Below are 24,308 nucleotides of genomic sequence, written 5' to 3'. Positions count from 1 at the left end.
TGAAAATGTATGAGAACAGCCAAAGTACTGTCTAATGCACTTTACTGTCTGGATAACTTTTGAAATTAATTTATATTCCAGTGATTTCATTTGAATTATTAGCAAAGGAACCTTTAACATGAAAAATGCAAGTGTTTTAGGTATTGATACTCTGTGAAAATGCAGTTATGATTTGATAACGATCAGGCATAACATTATGAGCACCTCCTTGTTTCTACGCTCATTGTCCATTTTATCAGCTCCACTTACTATATAGGTGCACTTTGTAGTTCTACAGTTACAGACTGTAGTCCATCTGTTTCTCTGATACTTTGTTAGCCCCCTTTTACCCTGTTCTTCAGTGGTCAGGACCCACATGGACCCTCACAGAGCAGGTACTATTTGGGTGGTGGATCATTCTCAGCACTGCAGTAACACTGACGTGGTGGTGGTGTGTTAGTGTGTGTTGTGCTGGTATGAGTGGATGAGACACAGCAGTGGCTGCTGGAGTTTTTAAACACTGTGTCCACTCACTGTCCACTCTATTAGACACTCCTACCTTGTCAGTCCACCTTGTAGATGTAAAGTCAGAGACGATAGCTCATCTGCTGCTGCACAGTTTGTGTTGATCATCCTCTAGTCCTTCATCAGTGGTCACAGGACGCTGCCCACAGGACGCTGTTGGCTGGATATTTTTGGTTGGTGGACTATTCTCAGTCCAGCAGTGACACTGAGGTGTTTAAAAACTCCAGCAGCACTGCTGTGTCTGATCCACTCAGACCAGCACAACACACACTAACACACCACCACCATGTCAGTGTTACTGCAGTGCTCCCCAAATAGTACCTGCTCTGTGAGGGTCCATGGGGGTCCTGACCACTGAAGAACAGGGTAAAAGGGGGCTAACAAAGTATCAGAGAAACAGATGGACTACAGTCTGTAACTGTAGAACTACAAAGTGCACCTATATAGTAAGTGGAGCTGATAAAATGGACAATGAGCGTAGAAACAAGGAGGTGGTCATGATGTTATGCCTGATCGGTGTGTGTGTACATGGTTAATGCAAAGCACAATGCAGATCACAGAAGTCAGTACCATTCATTCAGCTTGTGTATATTAAGTTATATCTGCAACCTTTATTAAAACTACATACAACTGAATTAAATAATAACAAATACAAATAAATGCATTTTAAAAGTATATTTTACAAATATATTTCTTGGCCATTTTCATACACTGCAAAAACATATTTGATTAATTCATTTGGATTATATATCTTTTCCATATGGGACTGCAGGTCTACAATTACAGCCTCAGAAATATCTCCTGAAATGTGAATAATTTATAGTTAAAGGTCATTTTGTCTGGAAATTAACCTGATGAAAGGTAGTCTCTGAGTTTCGCACTGTACTGTGTCAGGAGATCGTCCATCTCTCTATGAATATACGCCTGTGAGGAAGACGACAGACAGCAAACCCTGAGAGATTTGGAGAGAAGGAAGAGCTAAAGGGAACTGCACATACTCTCTATCACACTGTGTGATGCCATCACGCCGCATCTCTCAGGTGGGATTGAAAGATGCTGTTCACTCTTTAAAACAATCAGGCAGTTGGAGGATGAATGATTTAACACATTCAGAAGGAAGAAAGAGAAAGAGGAGTGCTTTCAGCCACAGAGAGAGTGAACAAATGAGTGAGAGAGTAAAATAGAAAAGAGCAGAACAGGTAAGAACTTTGGTGAGATGACTGTGGACCTGGACTAAGAAATAAGACGTTGTAGCCAATGATCGTCATGCAGCTACGGCACCAAAATGTGTGGAGAAATAAATCCAAATAAGGACCCAGATAAGCTTTATCCAGATCAATCTAACATAGAGAAAATCTAAACTGAGGTACCTTCTAAAAAGTTTTATTGTCACTATATGAATTTATGTCTAACCTTTTAAAATCTAAAATATCTCTGCTCGTTTCTGCTTAAATATAAGCTTCACAATGAAAAGGAACAAAGCAGATCAAATTACAGCCTCTTATATTCAATTATGGTTCTGTGCTGCCACCTTGTGGTAAAGTCACAAATTCACTGAAAAAGTGCTCATCACAGCTCAGGACGAACACATACTTCCAAAAATGATCCAGCTTTCTATTTTTTTAATAGAATCTATATGGATCCAAGAACAAAACAGAACACAAAACATGCAAGAACTGACGACATTCATGATACGCAAAGGAAAGTCGTGATTTATGATGGGGCTAAAGGTCCAACTGGTAAGACTTGATAAAACAGTGCGACTAAATACATTTCTAAATGTGATCAGTCATAACATTCTGATTGATTTCGTTGACTTTCCAAAAACGACTACTGAGATACTGTGATGTGTGCTGGTTCATGGCTCTTACTAAAAGCTGAAAAACAATTTATGATGACACTACAACAAACATCTGTCTAAAAATCAGAGCCTGATAATACCAGCTGATACTGACGGCCCACATGGGTTTATCGATATTAGAATTACTGCAATAATAATTACCCATTTTTTTGTCCTTTGTGGCAACACTGGGATTTAAACTCAGACACAGCAGTGCTGCTGGAGTTTTTAAACACCTCAGTGTCGCTGCTGGACTGAGATCCAAAAACATCCAGCCAACAGCGTCCTGTGGGCAGTGTCCTGTGACCACTGATGAAGAACTAGAGGATGACCAACACAAACTGTGCAGCAGCAGATGAGCTATAGTCTCTGACTTTACATCTACAAGGTGGACCAACATGATAGGAGTGTCTAATAGAGTGGACAGTGAGTGGACACAGTGTTTAAAAACTCCAGCAGCACTGCTGCGTCTGATCCACTCGCACCAGCGCAACACACACGAACACACCACCACCACATCAGTGTCACTGCAGTGCTGAGAATGATCCACCACCCAAATAGTACCTGCTCTGTGGGGGTCCTGACCATTGAAGAACAAGGTAATAAAGTATCAGAGAAACAGATGGACTACAGTCTGTAACTGTAGAACTACAAAGGCTCCTATATGGTCAGTGGAGCTGATAAAATGGACATAGAGTCCAGATATAAGAAGGTGTACTTAATGAAGTGGACAGTCAGGGTAAAACAGCCGATATTACTGGTTATGAGATTTGTTAGCCTCTTAAAATCATTGTTTTAAAACGTTAATTTCAGTTGGACCTTATTAAACGTCTTGCATGCAGTATTTTAAATTAAATTTTACACCTGGATGTAATAAAGTAACACAATCTCCTAAGATATCCTCATATTAATCAGTAATGCAGACAAAGTGCTGTCAAAAGAAGACCTTTTCACCTCGCAGGTGGGAAGACCTTCACCATTAATCAAACCCGACGAACAGAGCATGTACTCAGTAACTGTAAGAGCTAATACAGTGATTAATTACCTTCTAACAGGTAAAAGGTGATAAGCAAAACTTCAATGCAATATTAAACAGCTCATTAAAACTAGAGATGGAGGAGAAGGGACAGGGACGGCAATTACAGCAGGTAGAGAAATGAGGGGGCGGCACGTTCCATCAAACCTGGCTGAAACAAATACACCTAGCCTTAAAATTTAAAGACCCCTTGCGACAGGCAGGATGGTTCTTGGTGCTGCAACATCAAAAGGGGTTTTACAATGTTTTTAGTAAAATTAAATTATTTTGATTATTATGGTTAAACATGATTAAGGATGACTACTACATTTTATGGCTGCTATGATCAATTATATTACTAATCAAGTATTTTGTCAATTATTTTGATGATTAAATGACTAATCAGGGTTTACTTTCATATCAAACAATAAAAAATTAACAATAACAAAGTTTCCAAAACACTTTACTGGAAAAAAAACTAGAAATGCTTTATAAAGACATTAAAGCAATAGGACGCAAAGGGAGCGTGTTATCGCAAGAATCGCAGTGTGTCGTGTTGAGCCAAAGGCGAGTTATTCACGTTACTCGTGATAACACACGTGGGGCTTGAGTTCTACTTGCTTAACAGTTCTGTAAAAATAAACAAAAAGTAAGCAAGTAGCCCTGAATATTGTAACAAATGTGCTTTAATATCGGCAATTCCTTCTGAACTTCCAGATGAACCTGAATGTTATTTAGTTCCAGTTAGTCTATGAAGCATTTCAGTTTGTTTACTAAATTGTATCCTGATCATTTCTGACTATTTCCAGTTTGATTATTAATCAAGCATTTTGTCAATTATTTTGATGATTGATGATAATCAGGGTTTTGTTTTAATATCAAAAAATAAAAATGAACAATAAGTTTTCAAAATACTTTATTGGCAATAATATAGGAATAAAATAAACAATGAAAACACATGAAAAGTAAGTAGAGAACCAACTGAGATAATAAGCAATAAGAAAAACAAAAATTTTATTTAGTAAAATACAACCCCATTTCCAAAAAAGTTGGGACGCTGTGAAGAATGTAAATAAAAATAGGACGCAATGATATTTAAATCAAGTAAAGCATATTTTTAAAGGAAAACAACAACAACAACATATACATTTTTTTAAATATACGTCCATTTTGAATTTGATGCCGACAACACTGTTCCAAAAAAGTTGGGACGGGGGCCTGTTTACCACTGTGTTTCACCACCTCTTCTTTAACTACACTCTGTAAGTGTTTGGGAACTGAGGAGACACTGCTGTAGTTTAGAAAGTGAAATGTTTTCCTGTTCTTGTTTGATATAGGATTTCAGATGCTCATCAGTTCAGGGTCTCATTTATCATATTGTTCATTTCATAATGTACCAAATGTTTTCAGTGGTGACAGGTCTGGACTGCAGGCAGGTCAGTTCAGCACCTGGACTCTTTCAATACAGAGCAATGCTGTTGTAATGCATGCAGAATGTGGTTTGACATTGTCTTGCCAAAAAAAGGAAGGCTTTCCCTGAAGAAGACGTCGTCTGGATGGCAGCATATGTTGCCAAAACACGTATATATTGTTCAGCATTAATGGTGCCTTCACAGATGTGCACGTCACCCACGCCATGTGCACTAATGCCCCCCTATACCATCATGAATACTGGCTTTTGTACTGTGCACTGATAACAAGCTGAGTGGTCTTCAGCCCGGAGGACACAGTGTCCATGATTTCCAAAAAGAATTTCAAATGTTGATTTCGCCTCGGTCCATTTTAAATGAGCTTGGGCCCAGAGAAGACAGCAGTGTTTCTGGATCCTATTTATATATGATTTCTTCTCTGCATTTTAGAGTTTTAACTTGCATTTGTGGATGCAATGATGAACTGTGTTCACAGACAGTGTTTTTCAGTAGCGTTTTTGAGCCCATGCAGTCATTTCCACTACAGAATCATGTCTGTTTTTAATGCAGTGCCATCTATGGGCCAAAAATCATGGTCAGCAAAGACTGGCTTTTGGCCTTGTTGCTTGCATACAGAGATTTCTCCAGATTCTCTGAATCTTTTAATGATATTATGTACCATAGACGATAAAAAGCAAAAGCTATTTGCTATTTAATGTTAAGAAATGTTATTCTTGAATTGTTGCACTATTTGATCATGCAGTCTTTCACAGAGTGGTGAATGCTCTTTTTATACTCAATCACGTTACTGACCTGTTGCCAATCAATGCCAGGTGGTTTTTAGCACTACACAACTTAACCAGCGTTTTGTTGCCCCCGTCCCAACTTTTTTGGAACATGTCGTCGGCTTAAAATTCAAAATGGGCAAATATTTTTCAAAAAACAATTTCTCAGTTTCATTGCATTTTGTTTTTATTTACACTTTGCGCAGCATCCCAACTTTTTTGGAAATGGGGTTGTGGAACGGTAAGAGAATTAACATCAAATAAAGCAGCTGCAATAAAACAGTGAAATGAAATAAGATAAAAAATACTAAAATTAAATAAAAGTGGTGAGTGTTATAAGGGTCACCAGTAACAAGTCACAAGGCAGAGTGATAGACTGAGTCTAGTGGCTTGAGAGTCCTGGCGGACGCATGTCTACAGGCTGCATCATTGTAGTCCAGTACTGATAGTAAAGTTGCCTCCGTGACTCTTTTTCTGACACACATAGGCAGACAAGATCTAACAATTGAGAGAACCAATATTATTAGCTATCACTCCAGCTGGTTTGCTGATGCGTTTAATCTGCAAACTAAAAAGTCACAAAGCTGAAGTCAGCTTCTCAATCAGCAGCTTCTTGTTTGAATTTTCCCGTTCCACCTTAAATGGTGCAGCAGTTACATTCTGGTGGCCCCAGGCACCATTTAAGGTGGAATGGGAAAATCTGAACAAGAAGCTGGCGAATAAGAAGCGACTTCAGTCTCGTAAAATGTTGAGCGTTGACAGACATTTTACAAGAAACTGTTCTACTTTTGAGGAAATGTTTCCTGCCGGAGATGCGAGAAAAGCAGCTATAGATGAGCTAAAGCTTAAAACAGAGCAAAGTAAGTCTGTGTTTTTATTTATCTGATATTTTTTAGTCTATACTAATACATTAGCACATACTGAGACACATTTACAATCAAGAGGGTAAAATAGACATAAAATGTTGTGGCTCTCAAGGTGGTTTGATTTTTATTGAAAGGACAAAATCTGAGGATCTTTGGGTCCTCAGGCGGCACTGCATTAAAAATGGACATGATTCTGTAGAGGAAATTACTGCATGGGCTCAGAAACACTTCTAAAAAAACAATCTGTGAAAACAGTTCATCACTGCATCCACAAATGCAAGTTAAAACTCTAAAATGCAAAGAAGAAACTGTACATAAACAGGATCCAGAAACGCTGCCACCTTCTCTGGGCCTGAGCTCATTTAAAATGGACTGAGAGGAAGTGGAAAAGTGTCCTGTGGTCTGACGAATCAAAATTTGAAATTCCTTTTGGAAATCATGGACACTGTGTCCTCTGAGCTAAAGACCACTCAGCTTGTTATCAGTGCACAGTTCAAAAGCCAGTATTCATGATGGTATAGGGGCGCATTAGTGCACATGGCATGGGTGACGTGCTCATCTGTGAAGGCACAATTAACGCTGAACGATATATACTGGTTTTGCCAACATATGCTGCCATCCAGATGATGTCTTTTTCAGGGAAGGCCTTGATTATTTCAGTAAAACAATGTCAAAACCACATTCTGTATGTATTATAACAGCATTGCGGGTGCTAAACTGACCTGCTTGAAGTCCAGGCCTGTCACCCACTGATAACATTCGGCGCATTATGAAATGAAAAATACAACAAAGGAGACCCCGAACTATTGAGCATCTGAAATCCTATATCAAACAAGAATGCGAAAACATTTCACTTTCAAAACTACAGCAGTGTCTCCTCAGTTCCGAAACAGAGTGCCGTTAAAAGAAGAGGTGATGAAACTCAGTGGTAAACAGGCCCCCGTCCCAACTTTTTTGCAACGTGTTGTTGGCATCAAATTCAAGATGGGCATATATTTTTCAAAGGAACAATAAAATTTCTCAGTTTCAACATTTGATATGTTTTCTTTGTAGTAGTTTTCTTTAAAAATATGGTTTATTTGATGTGCATCATTGTATCGTATTTTTATTTACATTCTGCACAGCGTCCCAACTTTTTTGGAAATGAGGTTGTAAAAGCCAACATGAGAAATCCCTTTTGGTTTCTTTTAACAGTTATATTTTCTGAAACTCGTTAGAAGTTACAGTTTAAGAGATTACAGTTTAAGTTACAGTTTAAGGTTCACTGTGTCAGTTCTTAAGACACGTTTGAGACTGTTGAAAAAAAATTAATTATGTAAGAAAGGTCTTTTTTCAAGAATACCACTATGGTTGTTCTTAAGAAAAAGTTAAGAAAGAAACAAACATTTATGTGATTATATTGAACTTTCCACAGTACATATTTTTTTAGATAAAAAAACAACTTTGGTGTAGTATCCTCCAACAGTACTGTTATCATATTATTCTCTCTGTAGTTTACTCCAGACAAGGCTTGATCTATAGCTGTAAAGCTCACTGGCACACAGCTAGATGGCACTGCAATACAGACTTAGTGATGGACAGTAAAATCAGTGCTGCATCTGTGGCAGATGATAATTACCTAAAACCACACCACTGTATCAATTCATCATTAGCTTAATATTTAGTGACTATTCAAATAATAATGCACTGATTAACCTGTTCCAGAAGAGCAGGCACACTTGATGATTTTTTTATAACATCTACAACATTAAAACTTGCAGAAAGGAAAAGAGAGAGAAAAGTTTGCATCCAGGTCCAAACTGATGAATGTTTAACTCTTCAAGGTCCCCCAAGGCCTTATACATACCTAAACACCTCTTCTTATATATTGTTTAATTTCTGCGTCATTGTTCGTTGAAACAAGCAGATAAATTATGTGAAGAGTGCAGACTGTAAATTTTCAATTCAAACCACAATATTGTTTGTAAGCAGAAAAACAAGGAACAAACAGAAAAAGAAGACTAGAATCGAGTACGACAATATAAAGTATATACAGAATATAACCATTAATCGTTAAATAAAGAAGGATATAACTAATTACGTAACTATGCCATATTACAGAATTATTTATAATTATATATAAATAATTCTGTAATGTTAACTGAACTTAAATGTAATTTACTGTGTAAATATGTCATCACATATACATAAGTGAGCAATGTAAATCAAAAGTACAGTAAAACAACAAAAACTCTAGAGTTCTAAGCATCGGTTTGGCTGACTGACTGTCCAATTAAACATAATCACTCCGAAATCCATTTTGCCATTCTCACTGGCAGTGTGGTCAGAAGTTTACACACTCATCACGGACATGAATCTCATGGCAATATTGGGCTCAATAATTTTCTTTTTCTAGAGTAGAATGAGTGCACAACATACATTTTTACTAAAAGAAACACATTCGGTGCACAGGTTTTACTTTTTTTGAGTTTTCTGAAATCAACATAGGGTCAAAATTATACAAAAATATTCATACACCCCCTTAAATTATGAATTCAATGGTGCTAAAAGTTTAAAAATGCCTTTTAACTTGCCAAGTTCCTGTTAGTCACCATGATTGACTACAGCTGGTATTTTCTCTGTGCCCACATAAAAAGTTTTGACAGCACTAACTGGTTTGACCAACACACAGTACAATGGGAAACTCCACAGAGCTCAATGCAGATCTGAGAAAGATGATCGTAGACTTACACAAGTCCGGAATGTCTCCAGGAGCCATTTGTAAATAACTGCAGATTCCATAATCAGTTCAAACAACTGTATACAAGTACAAGTTATTAGGGAAGTGTGGTCACTTTGCCAAGGTCTGGAAGAAAACCCAAACTGTCACCCTCAGCTGAGAAAACTCAGATGGTCAGGATCAGCCCAAGAACCCAAGAACCACCAAGGCACAGATCTGCCATGAAACTGGAAGTACCAGTGTCACTGTGTACGGTGAAGCAAGTTTTACATTGCCATGGCCCGAGAGGGCGCCATCCAAGAAAGAAGCCCCTGCTCCAAAATCGACACCTTCAGGCTCGACTAACATTTGCAGCTGACCAAATGGATAGAGGAAAAGTCAACCTTCTGGAGAAAAATTTTATCATCAGATGAGACAAAGAGTGTCCTCCAACTATGTTTGGAGGTGTAAAGGTCAAGCATTCAACCCCAAGAACACTGCAGCGGCTGTTAAACATGGTGGTGGTAGCATCATGTCCTGGGGCTGTTTTGCTGCCAGTGGAACTGGTACATTGCACAAAGTGGATGGAATAATGAAGAAGGAGGACTGCCTCAGAATTTTTCTGCATAACCTGAAACCATCAGCTGGACAGTTGAAACTGGGACACAACCATGTGCTCCAACAGGACAATGACCCCAAACACACATCAAAGCTGGTTGTGGAATGGATAAAGCAGGCTAACATTAAGCTTTTGGAATGGCCTCTCCAAAGTCCTGAGCTCAACCCTATCGGAAATATGTCGACTGTGCTTAAAAGACGGGTCCGTGGCAGGAGACCAACAAATTTAACTGAAATATTGTGTATATAATTTTGAGCCTGTTTTGATAAAAAAAAACTCGTGACCAAATACTTGATTACTACTTTTTTTTTATATTCCAGCTGCCAAGTTACAAAGCATCACAGAACACTAATAACACATCTCATACAGAGACGATACGACCTCAAATTTATACGAGCTTTTTTTCCACTATCCAGACAATACGAATAATATAAATATATTCTACAAAGAAATTAAGTAATAAAACATGTATTACTACTATTCAGAATAGTATGTAATTAGTATTGTTAGTATTGCTGTTATTGTTGGTATTTGGCTATAATCATTTTTATTATTACTGTAATATGTTAAATTCTATGAACCCATAAATTTAATAAACGACATGTCTCCTTCTTGACCAAACAGCAGTGGTGTAAAGAAATGTCCTCGACTCTACAGCTCTTATTACACACACTACATGGATAGATTTGTCTCTGATAAGTAAAAGTTCAGAACTCTACCACGTGCTTTCTATCAAAATAACCCTCAAAAATCACTAGACAACTACTAAAGTTTATAAGCAGCTTCAGCACAACTTGAGTGTGGGTGTGCCCACCACCCCTTCACCGCCCTCTTTAGTCTGACAGGACACACCTAGATGCGAGGATCACTGACAGTGGCTTCCATGAGGAACAGGAAATGACACATGCTCAGGAAGACAATATTTCTATAGAAATGTGTACGAATAGTACAACCCCATTTCTAAAAAAGTTGGGATGCTGTGCAAAATGTAAATAATAACAAAATGATGCAATGATGTGCAAATCATTTAAACCCTATATTTCATTGACAATAGTACAAAGAACACATATCAAAAGTGAAACTGAGAAACTGTACCGTTTCTTGAAAAATATATGCTCATTTTAAATTTGATGCCAACAACACAGAGCATCCCAGAGAGGCTGAGTCTTTCAGAAGTAAAGACGAGGAGGAGTTCTCCACTCTGTGAAAGACTGCACGATCAAATAGTGCAACAATTCAAGAATAACATTTCCCTAATGTAAAATAGCAAAGAACTTTTGCTTTTCATCATCTACAGTACATAATAACATCAAAAGATTCAAAGAATTCTCTGTTTGCAAGGGAGAAGGCCACAAAACAATATTTGCTGGCTGTGATGTCTGGGCCGTCAGGCAACACTGCGTTAAAAGCAGACATGATTCTGTAGAGGAAATCACTGCATGGGCTCAGAAACACTTCTGAAACATCACTGTCTGTGTCATTAGTGCACATGGCATGGGTGACGTGCACATCTCTGAGGGCACCATTAACGCTGCACGATCTATACATGTTTAGACAACATATGCTGCCATCCAGACGACGTCTTTTTCAGGGAAGGCCTTGATTATTTCAACAAGACAATGTCAAACCACATTCCGCATGTATTACAACAGCAAAGCTCCGTATTAAAAGAGTCCAGGCACTAAACTGACCTGCCTGCAGTCCAGATCTGTCACCCACTGAAAACATTTGCAGAATATCAAACGAGGAATATCAAACATGCGGAATATCAAACAAGAATTACATGGTTTAAATGATTTGTACATCATTGCATCCTATTTTTATTTACATTTTGCACAGTGTCCCAACTTTTTTGGAATTGGGGTTGCATTAATAGTTGCTAAATATGGCAAAAATATCATATCATGATACTTGAAGACATCTGCACGACTCACAGTACATATCACAGTATTTTGACTTACAAACACACTGCACTAGAAGTGCCACTAGTGATGGACCGATCCACGTTTTTCAGTTCAGATCCGCTCTTTTTTACTTTAATATTACCATTACTGTTGATATTGTGTTTTAGGTGTTTAATTCTCTAATCACTAACCATATGTTTCCGGGTTCACCCAGTGTGCAGTGAGACTTATGAGAGACACTGTGCTCACATCTGAGGTCCAAATATCAGCTGTGAAGCTCACAGCTTTAACATCTAGCCAACTGCGCTGCTGACGTTACTGACACCCAGTTGTACAGTTCATGTACAGCAGTCTCCGAATCTCTGAAGAGTATTTTCTGGATGGCTGATTATTCCTGGGCTCTAAGTGCTCCGACAGGCTGCGAAATTCGACATTTTCCACTACAGACAGCAGTTAGTCATTGAACATAATGAAGTTCAGCAACGTCTCTGTGATCCCTTCAGCTTTGTGTTGTCTGCTGTAAGTTTAGCGCATTTCTAAAAAGCGTCAGCGAGTCTCTGCCTGGTGGTGTCTTTCTGTCTGTTTGCTAGCATGAACTCCTGGTACTCTTTCACATGAAACCTCTCGACACGCTGGCCTTACACACTTTACAAGCAGCTGTCTTGATTTTTGGCATTTCCAGACTAAAATATCTCCAAACGACATTTCAGTCAAACCAACAGCTAAAGTTATTACTCATTAAGTTACAGACTGAAGCTGCTGTGGGTTCATGGTAAGATATGGAGTGGAATCTGGATTGGTGATATGTCTGTTATGTTACGTTACGGCAAGTTCATGGTCCAGCGCAAACTGTCCGATATCCGATGAGTGAAGTGACATAACGATATAGGATCGGACTGGTCCCATCTCTAAGCGCCACATTTAAAAACTGTGATCAATACAACAAAACCCTATGAATACAGTGACGTTCTATGGTTCACATACTGTACTGCATTAAACAGGCTTAATGAAGCACAATAACAAAAACAATAAAACACTGTCATATTGCCCACCTCTACTGGGAAGTCTATAAAAAAGCCCAGATAGATCTGCTTTGGATTATCAGGGCTTGAAGATAAACATCTAAATGGGAGTCCTTGCTCATCGATAAACCAACAAAGCAAAAAAACACGTTACAGTTATACATCTTTTACTACCGTCTACTGAACACCATATTTCAATAAAACAACTAAAACGAATATTTTAGTTTGCAAAACTTCTGTGATTAAAGCCGACTGTGTCTAAATTAAGAAACTAGTGCTAAACGCTTTTCTTCCGGCACAAACCAACCAGCCTCGACCACACACCACAGAATCACGCCATATCAATTTCACACCATCTTATTTAAAACCAAACTTATATAAAACCAAACGCTATGAAGCAAAGCCAGTTACATCCTCTCACCCAAGACAGATGAGACTTGTTTTCTGATGGGGAAATGCTGCCCGCTGTTAATAACATTAACTTTATACTGTATTAAAACCTGTTACATCTTTACTAAGAATGCAACAACACTCTTTAAAAAAAGACGGTTCTTCCAGGGTTTTATAGTGACTAAAATGGTTCTATATAGAAACATGAACACTCAAAGAACCCTTTGTATGATAAAGGGGCCCTCTGCATCATGAAAGAGTTCTTCAGATTGACGGAAAATGTGTATGAATGCGCTGTAGATGGTTCTACGTAGCACCCAAAAGGGTTAAACAGCAAAGAACTTTCGCTTTTCATCATCTACGCTACATAATAACATTGAAAGATTCAGAGAATCTGGAGAAATCTCTGTATGTAAGGGACAAGGCCAAAAACCAGTACTTGCTGGCCGTGATCTTTGGGCCCTCAGGCAGCACTGCATTAAAAACAGACATGATTCTGTAGAGGAAATTACTGCATGGGCTCAGAAACACTTCTGAAAAACACTGTCTGTGAAAACAGTTCATCACTGCATCCACAAATGCAAGTTAAAACTCTAAAACACAAAGAAGAAACCAAATATAAACAGGATCCAGAAACACCGCCGCCTTCTCTGGGCCCAAGCTCATTTAAGATTTAAAATTAAAATTTCTGTTTCAATATTTGATATGTTGTCTTTGTAGTATTTTCCTTTAAAAACATGGCTTACATTGTATTCTATTTTTATTTACTTTCTTCACAGCGTCCCAAGTTTTTTGAAAATGGGGTTGTATATAGAACCATTTTCTTTACTAAACAACCCTGTGAATCACCATCTTTTTTAAGAGTGTACGGTTTGAGCTACACATCATCATCGCAGTATAACCCTCTCAGACACATGCTGCAAAATTTCTCATCCAATCACTGAGCAAGTTCAAGATCAAACCACTATGGCTCCCTTTGTTCACTCACACTGCTGCACCGTTAAGCATGCAGAACATTACAGCTCACATGGGGAACAAGCTTGTAAAATTACAAGTTTTCCATGTAGTGGGTTCAGTGGTGAGTCACTGCAGCTAAGAGCAGCTGCTGAAATAAGGAAGGAAATCTCCAACCCTGTAGGGCCATGGCACTGCGTCAGTTAGCCCTTTATCAGCCCTGACACAATCATCTACTCATTAGTGGCTGGCTAATTAGCTGATAATCAACCCAATCAGGTAAGTCTGAGAGAATCTCCACTCTGGAAGTGCTAGTTATGGGAGTCTGGGGATAACTCTGCTGGACAAATGGGTCATATTCCCGTCATAGCCTACTTTTGTGAATGTTGAGCAAACACTCTTAACACTATCGGCTGTACAAGAGTGACACCAAGTCAAATCAACTGCAAATGAAGTTGAATGAGTATTTATTTGCATACAGCCAACATAAACAAACATTTATATTAAAAAAACAGGCAGTCAAAACGTGACAAGGAATATGATGTATTAGGTTAGTCCAAATGATTCCTTGTATGCCTTTCACATGTTCACGAAGAGCCTAAAATAAAAACAGCTAATAAAAACACATCGTTTTACTGATTTATGACATGGCCGTGCAACTGAACGTTGATCTTTTGTGGTACAACATCATGACTTTACTGGGGTGCGCTTTATTAGTGTAAAAACAAACTGACATTTAAATAAGACCATTATTAAATAATGGAATTATTATGGTAATATTTATTTACTTACAATTGTACATGTACATAAAGAAAAACACAGTATTTATCAGCTAATAGAAACCATGCCAGAAGGTGTGTGTGTCACAAGAATGCATACAGGTGTGTGGGCCTACCTGGGGAGTGGTGACTCTGAAGGTGGCTCCGGTGGTTGGGGTCGCAGGCCGGGGGGACAGGTTACTCTGGGCCTGAGCTTGAACTTGCGCTTGAGCCTGAGCCTGAGCTTGAGCTTGAGCCTGAGCCTGAGCCAGCGCCTGCTGGGGAACCATCACCAGCTGCCCGAGCTCCGTCCGCACCAAAACCATCCCTAACAGACGAGCAGACGCAGTCAGAAAACACAGTAAAGACACATAAGCCTGGACACAGACACTCAGATCAACCCGACAGTTTATTGGATAGACAATTATTATTAATTATTCCAGCATTTTAGCTCAAAAGAAACAACACTGTGAAGCACAACATCGTTTTTTGGCCAGAATCACAGTGCAGTGTGCGCTGCTTGCTGGACAGTGCCAGGATTTTGAGTACACAATGCCGTTGACGTCATTTCAAAATCAGAATTTTTCTTTTGTTCTTTATTGTTCATTTCAAAACTGCAGCTACTCTTGTATTACACACATTGTTATTATAGCAACAATGTGTCAGTAGGTACTAGGGATGGGCGATATGGTGAAAATTATATCACAATACTTCAAGGCAATTTCACGATACATGATATGCATCACGATATTTGTAGTTACGAAATGTGTAGTTAGTCAGTGTTGATGATATCATAGTATGTACATTAAACATTGTTATAAGCACATCATTTACATTGTGTATGAGATGACAAGAACCTTGCTTGTGTTATGGGAAAACGCTCATGTTGTTAGTTACATATGACATCTAGCTTGTACTATAATCAAAACTGCTTTATGATATACAGCAATATTATGCTGTTCAAAATTCTGACAAAAACAACACTCATCTAGGATGAGGTATACATTATGTAAAATATGCATGAATATGTTCATGATGATGATGAAACAAACACTGATCGTAGTATTTACTACCCTGAGTGATTACGCCAACTACTGATTATACCACAGTGCTGCCGGGCACTGTGATGCAAAGAAACACTCAATTAAATGTCATAAGTTACTTATCGCATTTCGTAATTGACCAACTAAACAGAGAATTTGTGAATTGCACTGTTCACTAGCAATTTAATTACTCAAGAAATTACCATTTGGTATGAAAATTGGTAATCTTACATTTCCGACAATGTTTTTTACTCAGAAGGTTCACAGTATGAGAATATTTCCTTCCAAATCTCACTTCAGCTTAGGAACTTTAACAGTAGGTGAGAATATCACCAGTGGTGATATACCCCAGCGGCGAGCTCGATCCCAAGCAAGTAAAGCTGTGAAGGTCAGCAATAAGTGGCTTTTACTGAAGACTATAACAAACACAGCACAACACCAGCTCTCATGTGGCAGTTCAGGCTGACGGAGGAGATATTTTTCTTTAGTTAAACATCCTCAAGTATGAGAACAGTGCTACGTATAAAATTTGTTGTTGTTATTGTTGTTATTACTGAGATAACATCAGTGTCTATGACCTTACTGGGGTATAACCCGTTAAACTGCAGGCTTATTATTCAGCTATTACTTAATATTGCCACACAGTATTATTTTAGGGAATTCAGGGCCGAAGCCGATATAAAAACAGGATCATACCCGTCAATGCTAATGACGCATTATGGAAAAATGTAACATTTTTTTGCATTAAAATATAGACGGGGGTGGTATTGTAGTATACCACAATAGTTAATGATATTTTTGCGATATTTTTGCGATACACATCACGATATTTGGACATAGAGAAGATAAACTTTAAGAACTGCTATCAAAAATTACAGTTTGAATAATTATGATAGCATAATCACCACATGGTTATTATACTATGAATGATTATTCAACATTTCACATACTGTGCTGCACTAAATCCAATTAAACGTGACTAATTACGTTCTCTTTGTAGTGAAACATGCCTTTGGTCAGTGTCCTTTGGGTACATGTCCAGGATATGTTCAGAAAAGCATGCTGTGTATGAGGGCTGAACGATTTAGGGAATTATATCTTATTGCAATTTTCCCCGACTAAAAATGCGACTGCAATTTATATTGCGATTTTTTATAAACTGAGATTCAGGCCTGATTTATTTGGGCTAAGAACACCAGAATATCCACCTCTTTTGGCCTGAGGCTTGACACCTGAAAATAGTGTGCCAAACTGCCAGTAAGTTGTTGTGATGTCACAACACATGGAGGTTTGGTTGCCTCTGACTGGTCTAACTTATCTATGGACATAAGTACTTACTAGGTTCAATTTCCCCTCTTAAAACTCAAAACAACATTTTTCCTAATACACACACCTAAAAAAGATGGTGCTTCAAGGGTTCTTTAGTAAAGACAAGGGTTCTATATAGAACCATAAACACTTAACCACCCATTTTCACGCTTAAAAAGTTCTTTACATGGTGAAATGGTTCTTCAGATTTATGGAGAATGTGTTGTATATGGTTCTATACAGCACCTTTTGGAGAGGGGTTCTATATAGCACCCAAATGTTCTTCTATTGTTACAAGCTTGGCATCATAACAATAGCAAAACCCTTTTTGGTGCTATACAGAACCATGTGCAACACATTCACCACAAATCTGAAGAACCATTTCACCATGCAAAGAACTTTTTTCAGTAAATATCGCCGTCATTCACACTGACAGTATTAGTGACTTTCAGTGTTGTTCCTGGCTTGGTTGAAGGGACGGGCTGAGAGACCCCTCCGCTGAGTGTTACAGCCGACCGACTGAGGTGCACCGCAGGCTCGTGGACGAACAGGCCCGCCTAGCAGGCAGATACGCTAAGGACTAAAGGCAGAGAGTCGAGCGGTTCCTTCCGTTCTCTCTGTAACATTAACTCAGACAGTGAGTGACCACACAGCGGCAGATGAGTGATAACTGAAAGAAGCAGCTCAGTCATTCAGGAAAGCGGCTCCGTTAGCGTGTTCTTCACACCAAAATCTGCCGTTACAGATTTGCCATGTGCATTTTTACTGCTGCTTGCCGTCCCACACCGTCCCAAATTCTGTCTACGCGTGCACACGTCCGAAATTGATGATGGTATCCCTATCACTGATACTGCGTTTGCTGTATCGGTGCAGCACTAATTTAAATTTAATATTTAGCATACTGTGCTGCACTAAACAGGACTATCTTTGCTCTCTTTATAATGAAACATGGTCAGTTAGTTGGTCAGCGTTCTGCAAGTACTGACGATATACACAACATTCAGAAAAGCACACTGTATTGTACTGTGACATAATTTATCACGATAACAATACATACTGTCATATCGTCCAGCCCTACTATACCTTACTCAGTACCTACCACTACCTACTATAAGCTACTCAGTAACTACTATTTATTATTTCGTAACTACTACTAACAATTCAGTACCTACACTATGTTATTCAGCAACTTATTCCTATGAATTATTCAGTACTACGAAACTAATCAGTAAGTTCAGTAGTGAGGAACTGGAGTGTGGGCTCACACACAGAGCCTTGCACTTGAGCAGTGAATAAATAGTGTAAAGTCTGGCACCTAGAACCACAGACCTCCTCGAAGTCTGGGTGTAGAAGTCAATGAAATGTGTCTGTGATGTGCAAATGAACAGACTGCATTCCAGTATGGTCCTACACACTTAAAACATGGTTCTTCAAGGGGTTCTTTAGTACAGGAATTGGTTCTATATAGATCCATGAACACTCAAAGAACTCTTTGCGTGATTAAAGGGCTCTTTGCATCGGGTTCTTAAGATTGATGGAGAATGTGCTGTAGACAGCTCTTCCACTGTTACACGCTTGACCTCAAAACAATAGTAGAACACTTTCTGGTGCTATATAGAACCATTTTCAAGGTTCTATATAGAATCATGTACAGCCCATTCTCCATCAATCTGAAGAAGCTTTCATGGTGCAAAGAACGCTTTGATGATGCAGAGAGTTCTTTAAGTGCTCATCGTTCTGTATAGAACCAATTTCCTTACTAATAAACTTTTGAAGAACCATCTTTTTTAAGACTGTATGGAAGGATAAAGTTCTGCATCCCCGCCATCCTTGATGCATGGGAGTTCCGGCAGGTTACCCGAGTCTGGTAGCGCCACCTTCCTTCACAGGTAACTGCAAATGCGGTTGTTTCTTCTGCTGAGCTTTTCAGCAGCATTGCTGTGTCTGTTCCACTGTAAGACAATCACATTCTCTCGATCAGACAAAAGTGTCTTGTTCTTCATTTACATTTCGCAATTGTTCTCACACAACTACTGTCACTAAGTCACTTCACATTTACAGAAACAGACACAGCCCGTTCTACATCTACTGTCTCACAGTCACTTTATAGACAATGCTGCCATTGGTTAATTAGGTCTATACACGTCAAGTTGCACCCTTTGTGTTCTAGACAGCTGTGTGGTTTGTATTCTTCATTTCGCACTATTCTGCTTCTGTTAGTATCTGTGTTCTGAGCCGAGTTTCAGCTTACAAACGTCCCTGGCGTTCTGTGCGAATGAGAAATAAGACTTTGACGTTGATTTGGCAACAGGGCTGGGCAATGTGACGATATTTATCCTTTATCATGATAAACTGCTTCACAATATGTCACAATATGCTTTCTGAGCATATCAGGGATATTGTCAGTATTTAAAAACACTTCCCAACTGCATGTTTGATGACAAAGAAAGTATATTTAGCCCTGTTTAATAAGATCTAGTGAAATGTTGAATAAAAGTAATTGCATCGTAGTAATTACTGTATAACTGCATGTAGTTTTTGATAGTATTTTTTAAAATGTGGTGCTACTTTGTCGATTTCAACTTATTAGACGTCAGAAACATTTTTGTTTCATATCGTGTATCATAAAAACTGTTTGAAATATCGTGATATTTGCGTTTTTGCCATATTGCCCACCTCTCTGTGTGGGGTGGTGGTCAATGTTTGATTACACAGACAGCATAATAACTCTTGTATTTACATTTAACACAGCATGTTGTAAGAAATGTTAAATGTAATTTGTTTTTTTGTAAGAATTATAGTTTTTATAGTGTCGTATTCTGTTAAATGTGCTGCTACTTTTTCTGTTCCAGCTTATTAGATGTCAGAAAAAAAAATGTTTCATATTTTGTATCATGAAAACTTTCTGAAGTATCATGAGAGACTATTTTTGCCATATCGCCCACCTCTACATGAAGGTATGCAATATGATGACATTTATCATCGTCATACATTTTCTGAGCCTTTCATGAATACTGCAGGTACTAAAAGATAGACGATATAACAACATTTATCCTTATTGTGATAAACTACATCACAATATGTCTACACAAGCTTTTCTGAGCACATCATGGATATCGTCAGTATTTCAAAACACCTCCCAACTGCAGGTTTGATTACACAGACAGCATAATAACTCCTGTATTTAAATTTAGTACAGCAATGTTAAATATAATTACTTGATTACTTGTAGTATTATCATTTTTATAATATAGTATTCTTTTAGATGTGGTGCTACTGTCTGTTACAACTTAATAAAAGTCAGAAAAAATATAATGACTTATAGTGTATCAACATATTACATTTTTGCCATATTGCCCTGCTATACTAATAGAAGCATGTATTATTACAATGACAGAATATTAGACCAGTTTACCTGGATTTAGCACAATGCAGTCTGTAAAGCGTTAAATAAAATCACTGTACTCAGTTTTTGATGGTATTCTTTAAATGTGGTACTCCTGGCTCTTTCTTCTGCATTTCAAACCACATAAAAACGAAATATCGTGAGGCATACCGCTTAGCGTGAAGATGTCGTGAAGGATCATGATGGTATATTTTTCCTCTGACTTTAAAAGAACAATATTAGACACTGAAATGTGTTTACTACTCTTTTCCCTCCAGCTGAGCACTTCTTTTGCCCAGTGCTGGAACAAGAGCATCCAGCAGGCTCTTCCTCTCACAAGCACTGGTTTTTATCTTCCTCAGAGTCTCAGCACTGCAACAGGTGAGGCAGTGAGCGCAGCAGCAGGCGAGAGAACTTCACACAGGATCAGGGCAAAGAAATGCAGGTCTCAGAAAAGTACAGTAAACACTGCCTGACAAGAAGACAACCGCTTAATGTGTGGGGGGGGAAAGGAAGAGAAAATGAGGGGAAGAATTTTTGCAACTATTTCTCCACAATAGAAAAGACAATCTGGAAGATGTACATTCCTGATAGACTGTGTCAAGTTGACCAAAATGTGCGAAAACAGTTAAATGAGAATTACACTGTATTCTCAACTTCTGCACAGTTCAATGGTTAAGATGTAAACAAAGTCATGCAGAGTGGTTTGGTGTGAAATGCTGTGTTGTGGAGAAACTTGACAAGCCAGAAACGTTCACAGCAGTTCTGATAGGAACCAGACGTCTGAAGAACCGCCTCTAAAAGCTCCATCACAGACAGATATTACGAGAAGTGGTTATGCACACACAGCTGATGTCTCGGACATTGTTTCATGATAATTTTGCAACAATCTTTCAGCTTAAATCATATTTTTTAAGCACACTCATGGCGGAGGGGTACATGCAGGGCGTTGTGAGGCAAAACAGTCCCCATAAAACTTTTTTTCCAGATTTGCATCTATTTTCCATCATCAACATTCCTTTAAAACTCACAAGACTCGTGTAGGTTCACTGGTGGTTTTGGATAGTAAATAAAATCATTATGTTTGCAATGTAAACATCGCAACTCCTGGTTCCCATCACCACCACTGTGAGAAAATCAGAGTCTCTACAATCTAACATTCAACACCAAATCACTCCGAGTGACTCTGTTTACATCTTAACATCTTAACTTGTTCAGAAATTTAGAAAAATGGGTGGATTTCCCCTTTAACGTTCCTGAAAACTAAACCGAAACTGACAAGCTGACCAAAACAATGCATGAAAACACCGCTAATTTGTTCGGTTTGGCTTCATTTTTCTGACTGAGAGTCAAAACATGTAAAACAGGCTGTCAAAACGGCTAAAACGACACAAACCGTGATTTTTTCACCACAGAAGTCGTCATTCTGAGCCGAACTAGCTAAAGCGCTAGGTTAGCTCTGTGATGCTAACTGACACCGTTCACTCCGGTTCTCTGTTAGCCGCGTTAGCGCGACTCCGGACTTCCCCTTTAACCGCCGCTTGAGCGGGAAAGAGAATCTCTGAACTTTCTTACCGGGCGGGATGGTGAAACCGGGAGGCAGCTGAATGGTCGCCTGTTGCTGCGGAGCTCTGACGATCAGCTGCGGGGCTACGATCCGCTGCGGTGCCGCGAGCGCGGTTCGAACCTGGGGAGGCTGCGGCGGCGCGACGTTAGCGGGGGGCGCGAGCCTCACCGTGGCCGCTGTGGTGACCGCTGTGGTCACGGTGACGGTGGCGACGGTGGTTACGGCCACGGGACCGGGCGAGCTGGTAACGGCCGCGCTCGAGGTGGTGGTAACGGGCGCCGGAGCGCTGGGTAACGGTACTGAGTTCTGGCTCGGCGCGGCTGTGGCAGCGGGTGCAGCTGCTTTGGGACCGCTCGGTTTCGCCGCTTCGGCGGCGCTTTTGCTGTGGTTCACCTGCGGCGGCGGCGGTGGCGGCGGCGGCGTCGGCGGCGGCGGCGGAGCGGGACCCAGCGCGCCCTGCTGCACGAGCGCAGACACTGTCGTCGTGCCGTTGCGGTTCTGCGCGAGGCTGGCGACGATGTGGCTCGGGAGTCGGTGCAGCGCGATGGTGGGGGTCCCCCGGTCCAGCGCGATGGAGGACGCGGAGGAGCCGGTGCCGCTCACAGTGAACGTTGTGGTCGTCGTGGTTGTCATGGTGGTCGTTGCGGTCGTTCCCGTCACCGCGCGGCTGGACGCCGCTGTCACTGAGCCGGGAGCAGCAGCAGCAGCGGGGTGGCTGGTGGTGTTGTTGTTGTCGCTCTTGGCCGGAGAGCTCGCTGTAGCCGTTGCTGTGGTAGCTGCGCTGTCGCCGTTCACGCTCTGCGCTCCGGAGCGCCTCGTCCGCACCGTCGCGTGCTGCTGTTTTTTACGCGTGTCGTAGTCCCGCGAGCTCGCACCTTTGTTGTTACCGGGCCCGCTGCTGACCGGAGAAGTTCCCGTTAGCGCGAGCCCCTCGGGTACAGACCCGGTCGGGCTGCTGCTGCTGCTTGCGCTCGTTCCAAGTGATCGCGGAGCGCTCGCTCTCCCGCTCTCCGAGCTCGAGCTGTCCTGTTTGGCGCCGCTGTCCGAGTCCTGTCCGGTCCCGGCTTTACGCTGCTGCTGCTGCTGCTGCTGTTGTTGTTGTTGTTGCTGCTCGGATGTGCTGCCCGCTCGCGCAGGCAGCGCTCGCGCCAAGCGGTGGTTCGCGCCGCCGCCGCCTCCGCGCGCCGTTACCGACGCTGCCGTTGCGGACCCCGATGACCCCGCCCCGGTCGCCGGGTCGCTCCGGCCGCCGAGCTGCGACTCCAGAGAGCCCACCAGGTCGCTGACGGCTTTCTCATCCACCTCCGAGAACAGCATGTCTTCCAGAGGGTCGGAGGCGCCCGCCATCTTCGAGGGAGATCACTGTGTGAGCCCGAGCGCGAGCGGACACTGCGCGTGCGTGTTACCAGGGCATTGTGGGAACGGCGAGTGACGTCAGAGCATCGTTTTTCTCCAACGAGGGTTCTTTTTTTCCAAAGTACACTCTTAGAAAAGGGTTCTTTAGTAAAGACAGTGGTTCTGTATAGAACCATGAACACTCAAAGAACCGTTTGCATGCTTTGATGGTTCCTCTGCCTAGTGAAATGGTTCTTCAGACTGATGGAGAATGTGTTGTATATGGTTCTATGTGGCACCTTTTTGAAAATGGTTCTATGCAGTACCAAAAAAGAGTTCTTCTATTGTTACCATGTCAAACGTGTATATAATAGAAGAACCTGTTTTCAGTGCTATATAGAATCATTTCCGAAAAGGTTCTACATAGTACCATACGGGCTACAACACATCCTCCATCAACATGGAGAGCGATTTCACCATGCAAGCAGCCATTTAAGCATGCAAATGGTTCTTTGAGTGTTCATGGTTCTATATAGAACCTCTGCCTTTACTAAAAAACCTTTCTTAAGAGTGTAAGAAAACCATGTATTATATAATTGTTTCTTATATTAGGGAAGTTTCATATTCATAAAGTAAAGTGGTTTCTCTTTCCAAACCTAATTTGATGCACTTCTTGGTAGGTTTTGAACAATATGTCATCTTTATAGAATATTCAAAAAATAAAGACAATCAATGATCAATGCAATCAAAGAATTCAATATAATTCAATATAATGTGATGTTTTGTTTTTGTGATGTTTTTTCCTTTTCTCTATAAACCCGTGGCAACGAATGTATGTACATTTTTAGTTCGTGTATGTTATTTGTACCTCTTGTTACATTTTGGTGGTAATATAATAGTAATAAC

At 40.2% G+C, this 24,308-nt stretch overlaps 1 protein-coding gene across 1 annotated transcript in view; it reads right to left on the bottom strand.

Annotated features, from left to right (window-relative positions):
- LOC118818435 (transcription initiation factor TFIID subunit 4-like) overlaps positions 1–23,430 on the bottom strand; it is a 157,530-nt gene extending 134,100 nt beyond the window's left edge. Inside the window, exons 1-2 of the mRNA XM_036585696.1 lie at positions 22,076–23,430; positions 14,902–15,092 (exon numbers count right to left, since the gene is read on the bottom strand). Coding sequence (XP_036441589.1) covers positions 14,902–15,092; positions 22,076–23,414 — 1,530 coding nt within the window. The 5' untranslated portion in view covers positions 23,415–23,430. The remainder of the gene's footprint in view (positions 1–14,901; positions 15,093–22,075) is intronic.
- Between the last annotated feature and the right edge of the window lie 878 nt (positions 23,431–24,308).

The sequence above is a fragment of the Colossoma macropomum genome, unplaced genomic scaffold (genome assembly GCF_904425465.1).
Source record: "Colossoma macropomum unplaced genomic scaffold, Colossoma_macropomum, whole genome shotgun sequence".
Classification (NCBI taxonomy): domain Eukaryota; kingdom Metazoa; phylum Chordata; class Actinopteri; order Characiformes; family Serrasalmidae; genus Colossoma; species Colossoma macropomum.
The sequence above is the reverse complement of the archived record's forward strand: the minus strand, read 5'-3'. Positions and strand labels throughout refer to the sequence as shown.